Source organism: Stegodyphus dumicola, chromosome 2 (assembly GCF_044657685.1).
Source record: "Stegodyphus dumicola isolate Sdum_Otavi_A_Nest chromosome 2, ASM4465768v1".
In the NCBI taxonomy this organism is placed as follows: domain Eukaryota; kingdom Metazoa; phylum Arthropoda; class Arachnida; order Araneae; family Eresidae; genus Stegodyphus; species Stegodyphus dumicola.
Window position 1 is genome coordinate 245,077,334 of NC_140769.1, and position 19,656 is coordinate 245,096,989.

Sequence of the window (19,656 nt, forward strand, 5' to 3'; positions counted from 1 at the left end):
TGCATTCCCCATTGCAGCTGTGCAGTGCTGAAGAGTATAAGTTCTATATAATCCTGCAGCAGAAGCCAAAAAGTGTGTGAAGACAATTATTCGAATGCGGTTACCTACAGTGTCCATCATCGAGGTTATCAACATAGCTAGTAGCCATGATTGTCTCCCACGGTAGGGAAATGTAATGTATGGAATTCTGATGTGGAATATAACTATGGAAGACTAGAATGGAAGTAGAAATCTAGCAGAGTGTCCCAGACAACATTTAGTATGCAGCAAGGCATAAAATTGTCGCAGCCAAGTATCTGTCGACCTAAATGAACTGCTAAGTAAACTCAAATGACATAACACAGAAGTTTATACCAGTTGGGTTAATCACCATTATGCATCTTGCATTTTTTCTCACATGTCATAGGCTGACATGCCCTGTTGATCTAATTTATAAAACTCAAGGAAAGCATACATTATAATTTATATTCCACTTACACTAAGTATGCTCCTTTGATAGAAAACTACATTTTCTACTATATATTACTCTCAACACCACCAAAAACCAAACAACAGGCTATGGCAGTTTTTTCAGGTATCCAGGATTTCACTGGAAATATACATCTAAGCAGTCATGTCTGTGGTAGAAAACAAGACAAGCATAATTAATTTTTTCCCCTTGGCTTTACTGAAATTGTCTTCAAATGAAAATGATGAACACAAATATTTGAATTGAAAAACTGGGTACCAGTAACTTTGAAATATGCCATTTCCAAGTGAAAATGATTTTAACCCTCTGACCGGCAAGACCATACATATACGGCATAAAGTATTTTTATATAAAACTTTCTGTAAAAACGTAGTCCAAGAAATTAAGGCAACATATTAAAAGTACATAGGTATAAAGTGCCAGGGTTTTCTTATGGTATTTTTGGGAAATCTGTGCTTTCTTAACGAAACTCCCAGCTGGTCAGAGAGTTAACCCAGTCAGAACTTTTAAGTCACAAGTGGACAGTTAATCAAGCAAGAAATTTCCAGAATTAACCATGCCAAAATTGACAAATTGGTAGTAAAAGAGAAAAAAAAACTTTAGCAATTATTGTTCCGAGCATGATATCATCTCAAGTAATGTGCATTAAAATGGGTCAAATTTCACATGAAGCATGAATGAAACAAACAAACAAGATTTAGGCATTCCCTGCTCCGTGAACTCGATCACACTACAGGTCCACTCCCCCTTTGGAAAAAAAAAAAAGGAAAACCACTCCCACTTTGTGGAGGTTCAACTTCCACTATTACCCTTCCAGGGTAGCAGCACACCACCTGGATAAGACATCAGGCAGCACTGGTCGTCAATTGCTCCTGAAAGTTGCATGGGCAAGCCCATTGCAAAGGGCTGTTACCCAGCAAACCGGGAGTAAAACCCCCCGCCTACGGATACAACTGCTCAGGACATGCCAGACCCCGAGGCCGGCCAATGAGTGACCATTCCCGGAGACTTCAGAACCACTAAGTTCATAAATTTTATACCCCCGTGGCCGAGTAGCTGCACAAATTAGCTTCATCAACCTAAAGGCCCTATTACTACAGTAAGCCTTATGAAGGAACTTCTCTTGAAAAAGATGAAATGCAAATGAAACAATGCAAGATTACCTAACTTCTTTCTTTAGAACTGTAGATAAACTTACAATAATAGGATATGAAATTCCAAAAGAATTCCAAACTATTTTAAACCAAGAAGTTGAAAGTTTTAGAATCACGATAAAATCTTGTGACATACTGCCCGACTTAAAACATACTAAAAGTTAAATTACTAGAAGAATCTAAATATTGGCAATTTAAAATGTAGGAAAACAGTCAAATGCAGCTTGTGTTAGTTAATAAATATCATGACAATGCAAAAGTAATCAAATACTACAGAAATGCAATAGTAAAGTCTACGACTGTGAAAGATTTTGCTTTAATTGTAAGAGAAAAAGACACAAAGTGTCAGAATGTAGAAGAATTAAAAGCAAAAATCTTAATCAAGCATGCACTAAAATAGGCTGTTCTCTCAGCACAATAATACAATGCGAGAATTAGGAACACACATCTTGATTCAAGAACAAATGCACACGTGTGCAATAACAGAAGTAAATTCACATCCGTAAATGAAATCAAAAGTGAAGTTCAAATACAAACAATGAATTTCTAGAAAACAAAGGGAAAGTTAAAAATTTATGCAAATGTCAATTCAGCTTCGCAGCACATAATACTTAATAATGCATTATATGTTCCAAAATCTAAAAATGAAGTTAATTTCAGTTATCATCATTAGCATTATCACAACAACCCCTTGTGGGCCCTGCCTTCTTCAGAAGCATTTCCCATTCCACCCTCCTTTCAGCAACTGACCTCCAATTCTTAATTTTTAGAATAGCAAAATCCTCATCCAGTCAGTCCCTCCATCTTTTCTTAGGTCTTTGATCTTTCACAAACAGAAGTTGCATTAAAAAAGACCTTCATTAATTTCAGTTAACCTAGTGATAGAATATACTCCTTTTAGTTCATTTATTATTCATTATCATGAATTTACCACCAGTCTTAAAGCTTATTTTATAAAAACATTTTTTTATTTTTAAATAAAAGTAATTCAAAGGCTCTCTTCATCTCTCATTACTGGCATCTTTTACTAGTGTTGAGTTTTTACTTCATTCGCCACATTACTCCCTTTTATGGCTTCCTTGTTCTTCAATATGACCAACTGAGTATGCAAATTGAGCAAACACACACAATCAACAAAAATGTGACATTCTTTTCTGTAAATGTAATTACTTTCCTCTTAGACTTCCTCTTCAATACTGGTAATTTACTTCAATCTCATTAAAAATAAATATTTTTTAATGAGAAAATATAAAAATAAAAATATATAAAAATAAAATAAAAGAATGTATAAAAATAAAAAAGATAGGGTAAAAAAATTTAAAAAGCCTACATTTGCCAAAATTCTCACTAAACCAAAGTGATTAGGTAGAGAGAACTTTCAATCTTAAGACTCTTTCAAATGTTTTTCTATTGTTTTGAGAACAAAAAAATTCCAACTTTGAAGTCCAGTGCATATCCCCTCCTCCCTTATCAGAATTAATGAAACTGACTTCAATGAAATACCTGTACATAATGGTCCAAAGCATCTGTTTGAAAACTATGGATATGGTCCTGCTCAAAATGCAATTTTGAAAACTTGTGATAAAAAAATGCTGGCTGAATAATATTTAAAAAAACATTTTATATTAAATATAAAACGAATACAGAATATGAATGAAATTATAAAATAACAATAATTTCACATATATTAATGATGACGTTTCCTTAAAAACAACTGAGTATTTTATAAACTGAATTACACCCTTGTTATTTTTACAAAAATTTTTTACTTTTTATAAAAGTGATAATAGAATTTCATGTAAAGTCCTCCTCCCAAAAAAGGAAGGAAAGAAAAACACATGTTACACATACTCAATAAATAAAAAACTGCTCATTGAATGAAGGCATCTGCTTAAGAAATCAAAAAAGCATTTCATAGTGCAAGCCTGCAGTCACTAATGCTTGAAAGGCACAGCATTTGAACAAAATTTTACTTTACCATTCAACTACCCAATATTAAAATAAACACCAAGTGGCAGAAAATGATACAGTTATACTAAAACAATTACATTTATGCCACACTGAAAAAGGACTTTTCTTACGATATTTCTACCAAGCTCATTTATTCTAATAACTTTGAACATACTTTTGAAATAAAAATTCCGGGCTCTTGAGCACCAAAAGGATGACAGGCATGATCACCACCACCAATTATGCTCAAGCCCAAAGGTCCACCTGCTTTTACTAAACTGACTTCCTAGAAAAATAACATACATATAATTTTAATACAAAAGTAGGAAATAGGTTTTGCATTCAATTTCATTATTTTTAAGCTCAGATTACAACACTAAGCATATGATAATGCAATCCAAAACATATGGTACATAATTAAATACATTCTAAACTTCCCATTAGTGGACATTAGCAGTGCAGGATTTACGTATAAACTAAACAAGCTATAGCTTAGGGTCCTCACTTTCTTGGAGGCCCCCCAAAAGAATAAAATATAGTATAACAAACTTATAAAGGGCCCCATATTTCAAATAGCTTAGGGTCTCATCAAGTTTAAATCCAGCCCCGGACACTAGTGAGTATTGAGAATACGGCTAAGCACACTAGGGCTATCTGCCTAAGGGGAGGGATGCCTTCATGGAGGACTTTCTAAGGGAAACTGTCTCGTATACACGTTACACATGGGAAAAACCATAAAAACACCCATGCAGCCAGCCCGTTCGCGGGCTGGTGGTGCTCGGCCACTGGTGGGCCCTAGGATACTAGTGAGACCAAAGTTTATGTGTTAATAAGCAGCACCTTCTAAAAGAGGATGTAAGGTGTGCTAATTTCAAGAAATGTTTATTAACGGACTGTTAAAGTGTAAAGTACAGACATTAACACGTTCACGCCGTAGCGGGCCACCTTCATCAAGTGGTGCATACCTAGTCTGTCTTATCAGGCGGCACATGCCGCCGTTGGTACGCATTCGATTGTCCTATTAGACGCTGAAAATTAAACTAATGAAAAATTACGTTTATTTATTATAAAAACTTTTTAATAACAATTATAATTAATAATTATTAGCAAACATACAACTCAGATACAGGTCTGAACAGGTAATAATCGTGTGCCACCAGATGAAACGCGGCAAAAATTCGAGCGCCGTCTCATGGCGAAGAACATAAAAATTGGCCCCAGCGTGAACGTGTTAACAAACATAGGTTTGACTGCAATATGATGTATATGATACAGATGAATCTTTTTGCATTTTATTTTTGTATTGTATGCACATGCAATACAAAAAATAAAATACAAAAACATTCATCTAATTAGGAACAAATATGAAAAAACATTGAAAATCAATTTTAAGAAACAATGTCACCTTTACCCCATTTGTGACAAATAAAAAAATTATAAAAGTAATCCTTCTAGTTTCTTATTTGTTGATGCAATTATGTACAAATTCATGAAATATATTTCAGCCATTTTGTTCGGTAATGATATTTACAATAACCACACATTATGTGAGAAATATTAAAATTTCTATTGAAAACACTGAAGGTTTATTAACATATAATTATATATAATATGCTATGTATATTTATTTATTATAATATATTTATTTATTGTAATAAATATACTGAATTTTTGTTTACAAGAACTTAGGAATTGATCTTTATGAATTCTTACCAAATATTTAAAATAATACTATAATCCTTAAATTTCCATAAATATATGATTTTCCATTACACTTTTACACAGTAGCAATATTTTCTGCATATTTTTAACCCCTACCCCCCCAAAATCATAAAAATGTATAAAACTCTTACAGTTACCAATTATCTAATTTTCATATCAAAACATGAATTATAATTTTTCAGAAATTGCCTTATCTAATAGAATTAGTACTATCTTATGAGCTAATCAAATGGTCATGAAAAAACTGGTAGAAACATAAACAAAATATTCTTGTTCACATTACTTATTTAGAGGTGGCATATGCTATCTATTTACCTACCATTTTCATTTGCTAGCACTGTTGTATCTACCATTTTCATTTGCTAGCCCTGTTGTATCTACTGCTTTCATCTGCTATACCTTTTGAAATATACATATATGGTATTCACATGTGCATAGCAGCAGAAATGGCATGCAGCCAGGTACATGTCAACTCTACCAACTACACTACAAAAGATTTATCAATTTTTTTACAACAGTATGAATGATGTGATTTGTATTGCATGTAATAACAGTCTGAAAATAAATAAAACTTGTTTATCTTTTTTTACAACACCCAGCACAAACAATTCACCAAATTTTTAAATTCTAACATTACATAACTATAAAAGAAAACAGTAAAATATAGCTGGTTTTGGTTTATTTAATTACGTCAAAGCACACTAGGGCTATCTGCCTAAGGAGAGGGATGCCTTCATGAAGGACTTTCTAAGGAAAACTGGCTCATATACATGTTACACATGGGGAAAACCATAAAAACGCCCATGCAGCCAGCCCGTCCGCGGGATTCAAACCTCGGACCGAACTCCCAGTGTTCAGCAACTTTACCGCTCGGCCGCTGGTGGGCCTCAATAAAAATATAGAGATTATTATCTAATAGAAATAATCTTTCTTTTTCTTTTCATAAAAAAAAAAAGTCATTTTTATGCAACTGATAAATTTAATCTTACTCTTCTTGCAATTCTTACTGCTTTCAATTTCTTACTCAGCACTAGATGATAAACTACAAGAAGCCCAAACCAAAATGTTACACAAAGGGGAAAAAAATGGCTTTAGAGGCAGTAAGTACTTTTAAATATATTTTAACTGTAGTACAGATGCCAACAATCCTTATTCAAAACTGTTTAGAAGACCAGTGATATTAAAAAATGGAATTTTAATCATAAAAAGATGGTGCTTTTGTCCAATAATATATCTAATTAACAGCTTGCCAATCTATATTGATGGTATGATGACTGCAGCAAAATACAGCTGGATATAATCTTTTTTGCTTGTTTAGCAAACAGAAAGATAACAAAAGTAGAATAGACTGCCTACAGCATACTACGTATCATACGTTGTCTAGTTTTCATAGTAAATACAGATAATACTGTAAATAAACCAGATGTGCAGGCAACTTACCTACTAAAACTAAAACATAGCATTTCTGAATGTGGTCCTTTCAGGTACAACAAAGGATTTCATAAAGGAAAGCTTTGCATCATGGGTTAAAATAACAAGAATAAACATAGTACTTCGAAAAGTTGTTCTGTAGCAAGAGATTTCACTAGATTATTTGCCATTTGATAATTTTACCAATAATATATCTAAATGAACTTGTGACTTTTTATGCTCAATTACCCCCCCCCCCAACTACTGGCCATTTGATAATTTTACCAATAACAAATCTAAGTGAACTTGTTATTTTGCTGAATTTTTCCCCTTTAATCTTCATTTTATTTGTTTGCTGCTTATTATAATAAATAAGTATACTCAATACCACTTTCTTTACACAACACACAACTGAGACATAAGAGGTGCACATGCACCACTTTCTTTTTCTAAAATGCAAGCAGTGTAAACATTTTTATACATGTATATATACACATACAGTTATATATAAAAATGTGTACCATCTTTTTGCATCAGCCATTAAATATGGGTTTTAAATATACATAAACAGCAAAACTTCAGCAAAAATTCTAAATATAAAAAGGTTAAAATAAATTCTTCTGGAATTAAATTTCTAATAAAAAGAAAAATTACCTCAACATCTCCACTAGAATTAACATGATTTACACAATTGATTTTTGCATAGGCACTAGTTTCATTCTCCTTTATAACAGGATCAACTTTTTCATTTTTATCTACATCAACATTATTAGATACTGTATTTGCATTACTAACAGGTGCTTTGCTAGAAGAATATGTAGAAATGGGCTCCAAGCTGATGGGATCATTTCTCAGTCCTGGAAGTTTTGTATACAGTGAAAAAGTAGGCTTGGCATCAGATGATGATAATTCAGGGCGTCTATAAGACCCTGTGTATGAGGGCCTGTTAGCCATATATGAACCAGAAGAATAAAACTTTGGAGTATATGGGCGTGGAAGTCCAATAAGTTTGGGAGACTTTTGGGCAAGTAAAGAAGAAGATGAAAGGGATATGGATGACTTTTCTGGCAGATGAGGAGTATTAGGATCACGTGGTACAAGCTGAAAAGAAAAACACCAAATAAATAATTTTCACTTATTAAATATACTTACTAAGTGCATAAGGAGATGGGAGCAAAATGCATACCTTTTGACGTTGAACTACAAGGCGAACAAAACGATCTAAGCCACTTAAAAGGGACACAGCTTGATCTTGTCTTGCACCTTCCATATCAACTCCATTTATTGTAAGAACTTTATCTCCCACTTGTAGCTTCCCATCTTTTGCAGCAGCACCATTTTCAGATATTTTTGTGATATAAATTCCCTAATTTCCAAGCAAAGAGACAAAAAGATGTTACCAATATTTGTTCTACATTTACTGAAGCTATTACACTTTTAAAATTAATTATGTTTAAGACACTATGTTTGCTAATTGACACAAACACAACTTCACACTTTTAGGCATATAAAAAGTTATATGTATATATATATATATATAAGACATAACAAAATATGATGGCTGCTTTAAGAAATGATTGCCGACCTCAAAATTAACTATTCTAGATTTTATGTCCCCCCCAAATCATTTGTTCTCCCAAATTTGAGATCTTTCCATGCTACATAACAACCTAAAATTAATCAATGACAGATTAGTTGTACATATGCATCATACTTAGTATAAATACTCTTTGCAAAACAACTATCTCATTCCTTTTCCTAGCTTCCACCATGCTGACAACTCTGCACTGCTATTCTTTTCAGTCTAAGATGCCTACGTCATACTTAACTAGGATTGGATAAATGCCTTGTCTACCAAAAAGTGATTTGATATGAATTACCATGCAATAAAGTTGTGTTTAGAAACAGCCACATCTGCAAGATACTGGTTTCTTCATCATCTCCCTAACCATGCACCTAAAATACTATAAATATATATTTCCAAAGCATCTCAAAGGAAAGATTTTAGAGGGTAGTGGACATTTAGACCCATACAGTTATATAGTCATAATTATATTTACTAAATCCCTCATTAATTAAATTTTAGCTGTGAATGTTTCATTCTAATTTTAAAAAATAGAGTTTCAAGAAAGAATATTAAATTCTGGAAGAAATTATCATTCTGCAAAAGAAACATAAGAGCACATCATTCAAAATATGTTTAACACGTTAAAGCCCAGCCTGTTTTAACTTGCCGTTTTGTTCACGCCCCAGTCAGCAGGCCACTCTGGGTAGCTTGCCAATAGGCGAACCAGAGTTGGATGGCTTGGGTAACATAACCCAGCTTAAGGACCGGGGCTTGTCTTCATACATTTTCCTCTCCACTTGCAAATAAGCTGCCTCAGGAGCCCTGACATTTCCCAATCATAATAATATTTTGAATCTGTATCTCGAGTTTGCTCACAGTCCCCTCTCCTGGGTAGAATATAAGAAAATTAAACACAAGACCTAATGGCACCCAAATGCCTAACGAACCCTCAGTTACACGCAAGTCATAGTCCAATTTCGTCATTTCAAAACTTTTCAGGAATTTTTTTGTTGACCAGAAATTCTGAATTTTGTTGGCCTGAAAATAAAAGCATCAGCAAGTGATACATCATGCAAACAAATTTTACTGCTTAGATGTCATCAACATGATGCATTGCACTCGTCTGAAGATGACAGTTGTGACTGAATGAGCATATGGATAATAATACAACAGGTGATCAGGAATGGTTTAATCCAACAGGAAATCAACCTAACATTACAGCCTTTATGGGTACATGTGGTGCTGAGATAAATAATATAGAAATGCAGAAATAAAGAAGAAATAAAGCGCTTATTTAGGCTATTATCTGGATGGAATTGGTCAAATATCCATGCATAACTTTATACTGATCCAGGGATACTATATATTATCATTGGTTCCCACACAAAGTAATGAGCAGGAATTGAACAGAGATCATTTAGAGTATGTTTCATTTTGCAACAGTGAAACAGCTAATGTTCCCCCAACTGTTTTTAGAAAATCCATAAACAGTTTTCTGCAGAAAGATATATGAAAAAAAGACTGCCTACAGATCAATGTTAAATTAAATTTGCTGCTCTTACCTTATATAGCAGTACTCTAGTTTTCAAAGTATGTACTGTAAATAATTTTTTTTTAATTAATCATTCTATTTTGTTTCTTTGTTACTGAAACATTTCATATAAGAAATACATTTCTTATGTTTCCAAAAACTTTGCCACAGTCAATATGCTAATGCTAATGATGAAAATATGTTTCTCATTACATGGCTCACATAGAATTTCTCATTACATGGCTACAGAAAATTGCTCAGCACATAGTGTCCTATGATACAAAAGATCCAGTTTTAATTTTCTTCCATTTAGGCCCCCCCACCAAAAAAATCAGCAATTCTTTTTACTTCCTTGACTTTGCACTATTTCTCGGGTCTTTCTAAATAAGTCAAAATTCTTAACAACAACAGTATTAAAAACAGATCATACAATTAAAGTTAGTATTTCAAAATTAGTCAATATTTCACTTTTATTAAGGAATTAAAAAGATACAACGTGAAATTCTGAAGAAAGTATTTCAGTTACATACATCTCCAGTTTCTGCTCCATCCCTACTAGAAGATATACTTAAACCAAGTCCATTCTGCTCTCTAATCAGGGTTGTATGCAATATCTGGAGGGAAAAAATATAGAACATGCTTTAACAGACGGATTTTAATACATAAGTAAAATGAAATAGCCTATTACAATGATCACTAGTTCATCTACATACAACATGAGATTCAAATTCTGAGCTTTGATTATTATGATTTCAATGTACTAGATAATACATAATTTCATGAATTTTGAAATGATTCTTGATATTTATTTCTCAAAATTGAAAATTACAGAAACAAAATAGAAATGGACTAGGAAATTCCCTGCATAGAAATCACCGATTCAGATAGAAAACAGGATAAAACCACTTATTTTCACAATTGCAAATAATGTTAAATCTCTAGAAAGTAGTGTCAAATTTATAACTATATTAAATGGTAATAATTATATATAAAAATTAATAGTATAATTATATATGAAATAAGGTAAGGAATAGGGTAATAATTATATATGAAATAAGGTAAGGAATAGGGTAATAATTATATATGAAAATTAATATCACTCCAGAAATTTTAAATATAAAATCTAAAATAAAAGCAACATTGTGCAAAATGTAACACAGAAAAGATTGCTATTATAGGTTTTAATCAATGATCAGATAAAGACAATACTTACTGCATGCAATATTTCAATTAATATTTTTATAAGAGCTTTAAGATACAAAAAGTCTGCTCAATTCTGTTAGTTTGTAAAGGTATACCAAAGATACAAAACAAATGCAAATATTTTTTATATATGAAATAGTGCAATAAGTAACAGAAAAAAATTCTTCTTTAATTCAACATCTAATCTGCCCCCCTTTTTTTAAACCTTTTCTTGATTTAAATTGATTTTATTTTCACATTTGCATGCACACATAATAAGCAGATTTACATACCTCATATTTGATATCAAATTCTCCTGATCCAGGCTTTTTAAATAAAGGCGAAGCATTTTCTGTACTGTTTGCAAGTGGCTCCTCTTCTTTTGGAATATTAATTGTCAGATTTAATTTATTTTTTGATGGTGTATCAGCCTGCGCTTTCTCTGATGCTGCATTTTTATCATTCTGTACAAAATTTACATTTGCATCATCAAGAGAATCCACATTTTTCACCTGTTTAGAAGTCAAATGATCATTCAATTTTTGAGAAACTTCCCTCATGATTTTAACTTCTTGAGAAGCAGGATGATCGGTTTCAGATTGACTTCCATTTTCAATGACATCTGTATTTACAAGTGATTCTAATAGCAACTGTAAAATACATTTTGAACAATTATATAATTTTGCAATAGCATAATAACTACTTGATTAGTCATCTAAATTTGATTTTGAAATAAAAAAAGTTCAATAATAAAATAGAATAAAAATAAATTAACAACTGAAATTACAAAATTTTAGACATTTAAATTCTTTACAAAGAAAAATAATTTTCTTTTAATTTGTTTCAGACACTATACAATTTATCTACAATACAAAAAAATTTTAGCATTGAATTCAACACATCAACATTTGCTATAAACATCTTTTACTTTTTATGCATGGGTACAGTGTTTTGACTCATGTTAAAAAGTAGTAAGAGAGATTTTATAAAGTGAAAACAAAAGCAATTCTAAAACCTCAAAATTTTTTTAATTCAACTTGTTTTTTAAAAAGCATTTCTAACAGCTCAATATTTTTTTAATAAACTTATTTTTAAAAAAATTGCTGGCAAGTTTCCTAATGGCCAATTCAATATTCTAAACTAACAAAAGCTTTTTCTTACAGGTCAAATCCGAGTTTTTATCCTAATTTAGTAAAAACAAAATTATATATTAACTCACTCAGCTATTACGGCATAATTGTATTGTTTCAAGAATGCTTAGGGTTTCCAAATATAGGCTTAGACTGCATGAATAGTCAATAAATCTATCAATTCTTTTTCTTTTGACAAAAGCTAAGAACCAAAATTATTACAGTACATAAAGATGTTATGTTTTGATTTTATGTGTTAATACTGTGTTTAATTAAAATATATAAGGCAATAATCATTGCTTAATTACATTTATTTAACTTTATACAATGCAGTCTATTAATTTTTTGTTGATAAAATAACATATCAGTAAAGTATGTTATGAGAATACTGGAGAAAGATATGGGGTACTTAATAATTAAAAAGTCTTAAAATTAATTTTTTTAAATTGTTTTTTCTTTTCAAATTTTTCAACAGAAGAACAGTTGCAAAATTTGAACTTCATATATAGCAGAACTAGTCAACACACAGAACTGATTCTATTAGCTCAGATAAATCCCAGTGTGAGTACTCTTTAAGTAGTTACACGGAAAAAAAAAAAAAAAGACTGGGAGACTATGACTGATAAGTTTCAATGCAAAATGAAAAATAGATTACAGGGAACTTTACCTAATACATTTGATCTCTACAGATTTATGAAGCATTATTAAAATAATATGCCATGAATGCAAAAAAAAAAAAAAAAAAAATGAGATACTCACTTTTTCAGGTGGCACTACAGAATCCCTTCTTATTATCATAACCATTGTATCACCAGCAGTCTTTAGAGCATCAACAGCATCAAAATGAGTTACCCTTTTTAAATCTTTCTCGTTGACCTAAAAAATGTAAATACAAATTATCTACTTAGTCTATATACGCACATATATTTGAGCAGTTATATGCATACTAATTAAGTAGTTCATCACACATATTATTCCTGGGTACTTTTAATGTTTCCAATATTTGCTGAAGATTTGTCTTTGGATAATTAGATAAGTACTGGGAGTGTTGCAAGTGCAGAAAACATATTTAACCAGGGATGACTCTGGCTACCCTGAAATCGCAAGCCTTCAAAAATTATTTTAGAAAGTCCTTTCTTGTTTTTGTTTTGCTTCGTTCATAATTTACACCAAATATATATTCATTAGAAAACTAGTTCATTATTATAATGCAGTTTTATCACTCACAGGTAATTTATTTTGACTGATTAAATAATTTATTAGTATGATATTAGGTAATCGGCAACTACTTGAAATTCAGATTTGATATTTCTATCGCAGAATCCTCTTTCTCTATAATATGTATACATATTCATACATATATTATGTATATACATATATATATGTTATGTATACATAAACTTGTTCATGAAAACATAAAGGAAGTATTTAATAATATGAATTTCTCTAGACCAAATTCAATTTATGAAATATTTTATGCTTACATAAATAAGTATAAATCTATAATAATAATTATATTTTACTGCAAATTCAAACGTGTTAAAAATCAGTTCTGTTTTATAATTCGTTCTTCATATTTTGTTATATGATGATGTCGTGTCTATGACAAAGTGCAACTATATAGCTCCGAAGTTGTCAAAGACAGCTTTTGCAACCTCGGCAGCTCTATCAGTATAAAGTAGGTCCACTGGGTCTTCAATGCCGAAGTTAAACAGTCTGGCCTGAAGATGTGATGGCGAGACAGTGGGATATCATCTGGGCAATGAGGACAAATGTTGGTGTAACCACGCTGTCCGTCTGCAGAAATCCTCATCCCTTTTAAGTGATTTGTCCTAAGTCTGGTTAGGATAGTCGATATGGCTCTGTCACAGTTCAATTCCGGGATGGAGTTTCCTTTAAATTGACCGATTAGTCTTTGGCTGGCAACTGCATTGGCATCAACGATTTTGTTATATATATTATATAATAAATGTTTCACACACACATACAAATGAAATTTTGTTTCATAATTGCAGGAACCATACAGCAGACCAACCCATGAGTTATCTCATGATCAGAAGATACACTGATAGACAGACAATAGCATAGCGAGTTATTTTTGTCACAGATGCATTAGAGTGGATATGACTTGTGCAAGAGAGAACATCTGTCATGATAAAGTTATTTTACATCATGTTATGTTTATATAAGATTCAGAAAAGCGTGTTGAAACAGCAACAGAAAATATTCACGATATGAGAAGACTGTTGAGAGCTGACAACTGAACAATCTACCAGTAATTCAGCGTTCAAAGAAATCTAGATTTACTTCCAAGCTTTATGGATGGGTGTCACACCGTTTGACAGAAAATGACAAGTGAGCTGAGTTACAAGCAGGGCTGTGGAGTCGATAGGGAAAATGACCGACTCCAACTCCTGGAATTTTAATGACTCCGACTCCCTCATATATACACACACACACACACATCGGTTACAGCTTATTTTTTTAATATAAAAGAAATAATACATGCTACAGAAAAAAATTTAACGTATAGCAAATTATTTATATTAATTAGCATTTATTATGAAATGGAAAAATTGGCATTAGTTATTTCTAAGAAACAGCATAGCTTCTTTGTTGGATGGCCATACATCCGATTTGATAAACTTCAGAGCTGAGAAGTCTTTCCACACTAACTTGAGTAGGGGGAAGAGCTGTTACTGTTAGAGCTACTTCTTTTAACTTTTCAGGAGAGATTTTTTAAAGTTCTAAAAGAGGTGTCTTGCAAGTGCAATCCTATTTCTCCATTTCTTCAAAGACCATGTAGAAATCTTGTTTGTATTTTTTCATTTTTATATCTAAAGGCTCTTGTTTTTTTATTTTCATTAGCTTTGCCTTAGCCTCTTCAATATTATCCAAAAATATTTCTCAAAATCTAATTCATCACTGGAAGAGGATGATAGAGACTCTGCAGTTTGACTGTCCTGATTTGAATTCTCCAAATGTTCCGAGAATAATTTCATTCTTAACCTTTTAACTGTCATGCCTGAAATAATCTCGGGCACAGCACTGGTATTCCAAAATGTCATGCCCGAGTATTACTCGGGCTAATATATTTTGAGAGCATCGTATTGTTATACCCGAATATATACTGTGAGAAGTTTATTTCGGAGTTATTATAGTTCAACAGATGGCAGCATTTTACTGAAGGTTTCAAAGGATAAAGTTCAAAGTGCGCGGCATGTTTTTGACTGCGAAGTAAACATTTCATTTTTGAAATAAATAAATAAATAAATAAAAAATTGACAATTTATGCACCTAAATCATCAAAATACCTTGACAGTTAAAAGGTTAACGAAAGTTCATAGATGACTTTCTTTGCCTTTTTAATTTGTTCGTCATCCAATAAAATTTGGTGTTTCGGATCTCCATATATTGAACCCAGCAAGATCTCAATGTCTAGCAAACTAAGTTCTATTTTCTTCATTGAAGAAATGATTCCTTCTGCAATAAACCCTCCATTTCAGAAAGAGCAAACATCCCATCCTCGCCTCCTGTCAATTCTTCAGATTGCAGCTTTTTTGCGACTATACAAAGAAGAGTTTCCAATTCTGCCAAGATTATTCCACAGTCTTTCTGTTAGTGAAACATTAGGGTTATCTACACATCCTGAAAAAGTTCTTAATTCTAAAAACCTCTTTATCATCAAATATGTATATCCTTATCTCGTTGCTTGATCAATAATTGCTCCATTTCCTGCTTGCTTCCTAAAAATGGCATCAATTTTAGGAGTTCTTGCTGCTATTGCTGCTTAATTAAATTTACCAGCGAGATTTGTAACTAATTGAATCAGTTTAATCACTAATGGCAAATATCACATCCATTCTCCTCCCTTATATATATATATTTATTAATAGGTCAATAAAATAGAGAATAACTATATATTAATGTATACGACTCATAAAAAATAATAACTCAGCTTGTCATTAATTCTTTCAATTTATTTTGATTTCATTTTAAATTCAAACTGTCCAACGAAAACTGGAATCGGAGTCGACCTGTTTTTAGTGACTCCTACTCTAACTCCTTTTACCCCAAAATCTGTCCGATTCTGACTCAATGACTCCAACTCCACAATCCTGGTTACAACTACCCTTAAAAATATGAAAATCAGGAAAATTTCATGCAGCGCATTTATATGCCTTTAAGAAGACTCACTTTATTAATGCATAATTTGAATAAGTAAACTGGTTGTAACACAATTCCCAGATAAAATGTATTAACCTAATATTTAGTTAATAACTAAATTTTATTTCATATTCTTGGCTAGTTTTATTCAGTTTTGAATAATGTTATACTTATGAAAACCTAAATAAGAAAGAAAATTTTTTGTTTACAAGATGGCTTTTAAACATAATAAAAATCAAAACTGTTATTTAACTGCATATAACAGCTTAAATAAATTTAGAACCATATCATTTAAAGCAAAATTAAATACAAATATTTACCTAATAAATATTAGCTGTGTCTTCATGAAATGCTTTACTACTGTGCAAATGGTTTGATATGGTGATGATAAACAATTACTTTCGGATCAAATACTGAACACAACTGAACATCGAAACATATTCTTTCATCCTTTTTTTAACATAGCAGTAGCATGACATATACAAAAAATAACGATTTTGCAAGTGAATAAAATCATCTCTTCATTTCAAACAATCCCTATATGCCCCTACATTCAAAATACAGTCATAATTACAAAAGAAACAAATCTTTCTATAATAATATTTTTACTTACTGAGAGTATTTTATCTCCAACTTTTAAACCTGCGCTTTCTGCAGGTCCATTGCTTATCACTTTAGAAACAAAAATACCCTAAAAAGAAAAGCACTTTATAAAGAAAAATATAATAACATGTGGGGGGGGGGAGAAATTTTTCACAAATGGTATAAATATACATGCACATACAACAATTCAAACATCTTGAATTTTTAATAATATAAAAAATTTTAACATTTATTTGTACTAAATGTAATTATACTGCATAATGTCAGAAGATGGCTAGGGAATACAATTCATTTTAACATAATATTTAAAAATCTAATAACAGCATGCATAGACTTGATTACCAATTCCTAACACTTTAAAAGCTTTTTATATACATTTCTGACAACGCAATAATTAACAATATTGTTGGATTTAGCATCTCTGAATATTCAAAATCCGTGAAACTAACAGTAATAAAGTATAATGTAAACAATATCATATTTTTAAATAAATAGTTTTCCTCGTGAATATTCAAGCTATCTGCTGATTCAAGCTGAAGGGCTATCTGTCTATGGGTAAAAAGGGGTAAAGTTTACACATCAGGAAAACCATAAAAATTTTCATGCAGTTGGGATTTGAACTTCCAGTGTTCAGCCATCTTACTTACTCAACTAGTAATGAGTCTATTCATTTTAGATTAGAACAAAGATAAAAATCTGGGAGACCAAAGTTTGGACTGCAGAGTGCAAGAGGCAAAATTTTTCATGGTTACCTTTTTAGTAATAAGTTGCTGCTTTCAATATATGCAATCATGAAAAATGGAAGAGATGAAACTAAGCAAGTTAGATTAGTTGGAATAAATTTCTATACAATATCTGAAGAAATCATTGCAATAAACTGTTGCAACAGCATTTCTACTCTGTACTGTTCAATATGGTGTGATGGTGATCACACATACTGATTATTTTCTCCTGTTTTGTTTTCAGTTGATGGGTTTCTTCTTCCTACTGTTTTGGGAAGGAAAATGTTCTCAACTCATGTTAACTATGATTTTAATTGAAGCTCCCAGCTGTTCATCAATATTGCCATTACACAATTTCTCAATTCAAATCCAAAAATGTTCATGCATTATATACAATAATAATAATATACTACTGCTACTGAAATTGGTTATTATTTATATTTAGTATGCTAGCATTAATATAAACATCAGAGTATTTTGACAAATAAACAAAATTATATCCTTGAGAAAAATAAAATTACCTACCTCATCATCATCTTTATATGGTGTAGATCCTATACCACCAGCTATGCTTAAACCTAGACCAGATGCTGTCTTTCTGATAACGATCTCCATTTCACATTCTGGTAAATCAGCTGATTTGGGCAAACCTAAATAAATAATGTGATATGTATGTTATGAATACACAAATAAATTTTCATTTCCAATAAATACAATATTCAGCTTAATTATATGCTGCATATTAATAATTCACCAAAAGCTATGTTAGAAGTTAAATTACATACATTTAGAAATATCTAAAAATAATTTAAATGAACATAATGCATTTTAGAGTAAGTTTACTGCATAGCCATGCTTTGAATTCTATTATGACAATAAAATTATATTCAAGCCATGCCTATAAATAATCCCTTTCCTAAAAATAATAATACACACTGCTTCCAAAGAAAGCAGTTTCATAAAAATCAATAAAATAGAATTAACAATTTTTACGTCATTATAAAGCATGGCACTTAGCAGCCAAAAGATAAAATATTTATCAAAGTAAATAACTGAATAAATTTCACATTATGGAGCATTTCTTTTCAGCAATCTCTCCGGGATCTACTACAGAAAGGTATTTTAGTGGGTTTTTACATTTGTTCATGGACATGTTGGGATATATGGAAATGACAAAGCTGATTGGCTTGCAAAGAATGCAACTAAAAAAAGACGTTTATATTAATGTACATATTTCAAAATTGTACATTCAAAACTAAAATGATTGAACAATGGAACTATGATTATATCACTTATGATAGGGAAATACTACAGAAAAGTTCTTTCTAACTATTTTTGAGACTGAAAAATAAGAACTTATTGATTGCTCAATTTTAACATTATGCAATTTTTGCTTGGGCATGGAAAGTTTAATGTCTATTTTAAACAGTTTAAACTGTCATCTTCAAAGTTATGTTATAATGATTTCAGTATTCAGCAAGTGTTTTCCACTTACTTTTTGACTGCCCTTTGCTTAATTATGCAAGAAATTTATTGAAATGTAAATTGAAATTAATTGTGCAAGTGTTTTCCACTTACTTTTTGACTGCCCTTTGCTTAATTATGCAAGAAATTTATTGAAATGTAAATTGAAATTAATTGGCAACCGAAATGTCATGACTTTGTTTCTCTGCCTCTGGCCTACTTCACTTTTAATGACTTTGCTGACTCTTATTTTAAATACTGCAAATGATTTTCATTGTATGCAATTTTTTTATTTTAAAATCACATCTATTTGATTTATTCGTATTACTAAAAAATATCTTCTCTTAACTTGCATTTTTTAAGCCTTGTGTGATACTTTGTGTTGCATGATTTTTTTTAATAAAAAAAAAGGACATTTCTTTTAAATGCAGAACATGGATGCATGAAAAGGGCTGGTCATACTAAGCAATAGGCCGCCACCAACACCATACGAACAGAGCTCAGTAAAGATGCTCACAACAACAGTTGTTGTATGGCAGAGATATCAAACTAGCAGCCCACAAATGCATTTCAATTATTTATTTG

The 19,656-nt window shown here is 31.4% G+C and overlaps 1 protein-coding gene across 2 annotated transcripts in view; it reads right to left on the reverse strand.

Moving 5' to 3' along the window:
• LOC118200448 (protein scribble homolog) overlaps positions 1–19,656 on the reverse strand; it is a 187,756-nt gene that overhangs the window by 76,411 nt on the left and 91,689 nt on the right. For both annotated transcript variants that reach the window (XM_085811973.1, XM_085811972.1), the window contains exons 17-24: positions 18,133–18,257; positions 16,896–16,973; positions 12,875–12,991; positions 11,279–11,635; positions 10,334–10,417; positions 7,892–8,071; positions 7,360–7,806; positions 3,749–3,859 (exon numbers count right to left, since the gene is read on the reverse strand). In XM_085811973.1, coding sequence (XP_085668099.1) covers positions 3,749–3,859; positions 7,360–7,806; positions 7,892–8,071; positions 10,334–10,417; positions 11,279–11,635; positions 12,875–12,991; positions 16,896–16,973; positions 18,133–18,257 — 1,499 coding nt within the window. The remainder of the gene's footprint in view (positions 1–3,748; positions 3,860–7,359; positions 7,807–7,891; positions 8,072–10,333; positions 10,418–11,278; positions 11,636–12,874; positions 12,992–16,895; positions 16,974–18,132; positions 18,258–19,656) is intronic.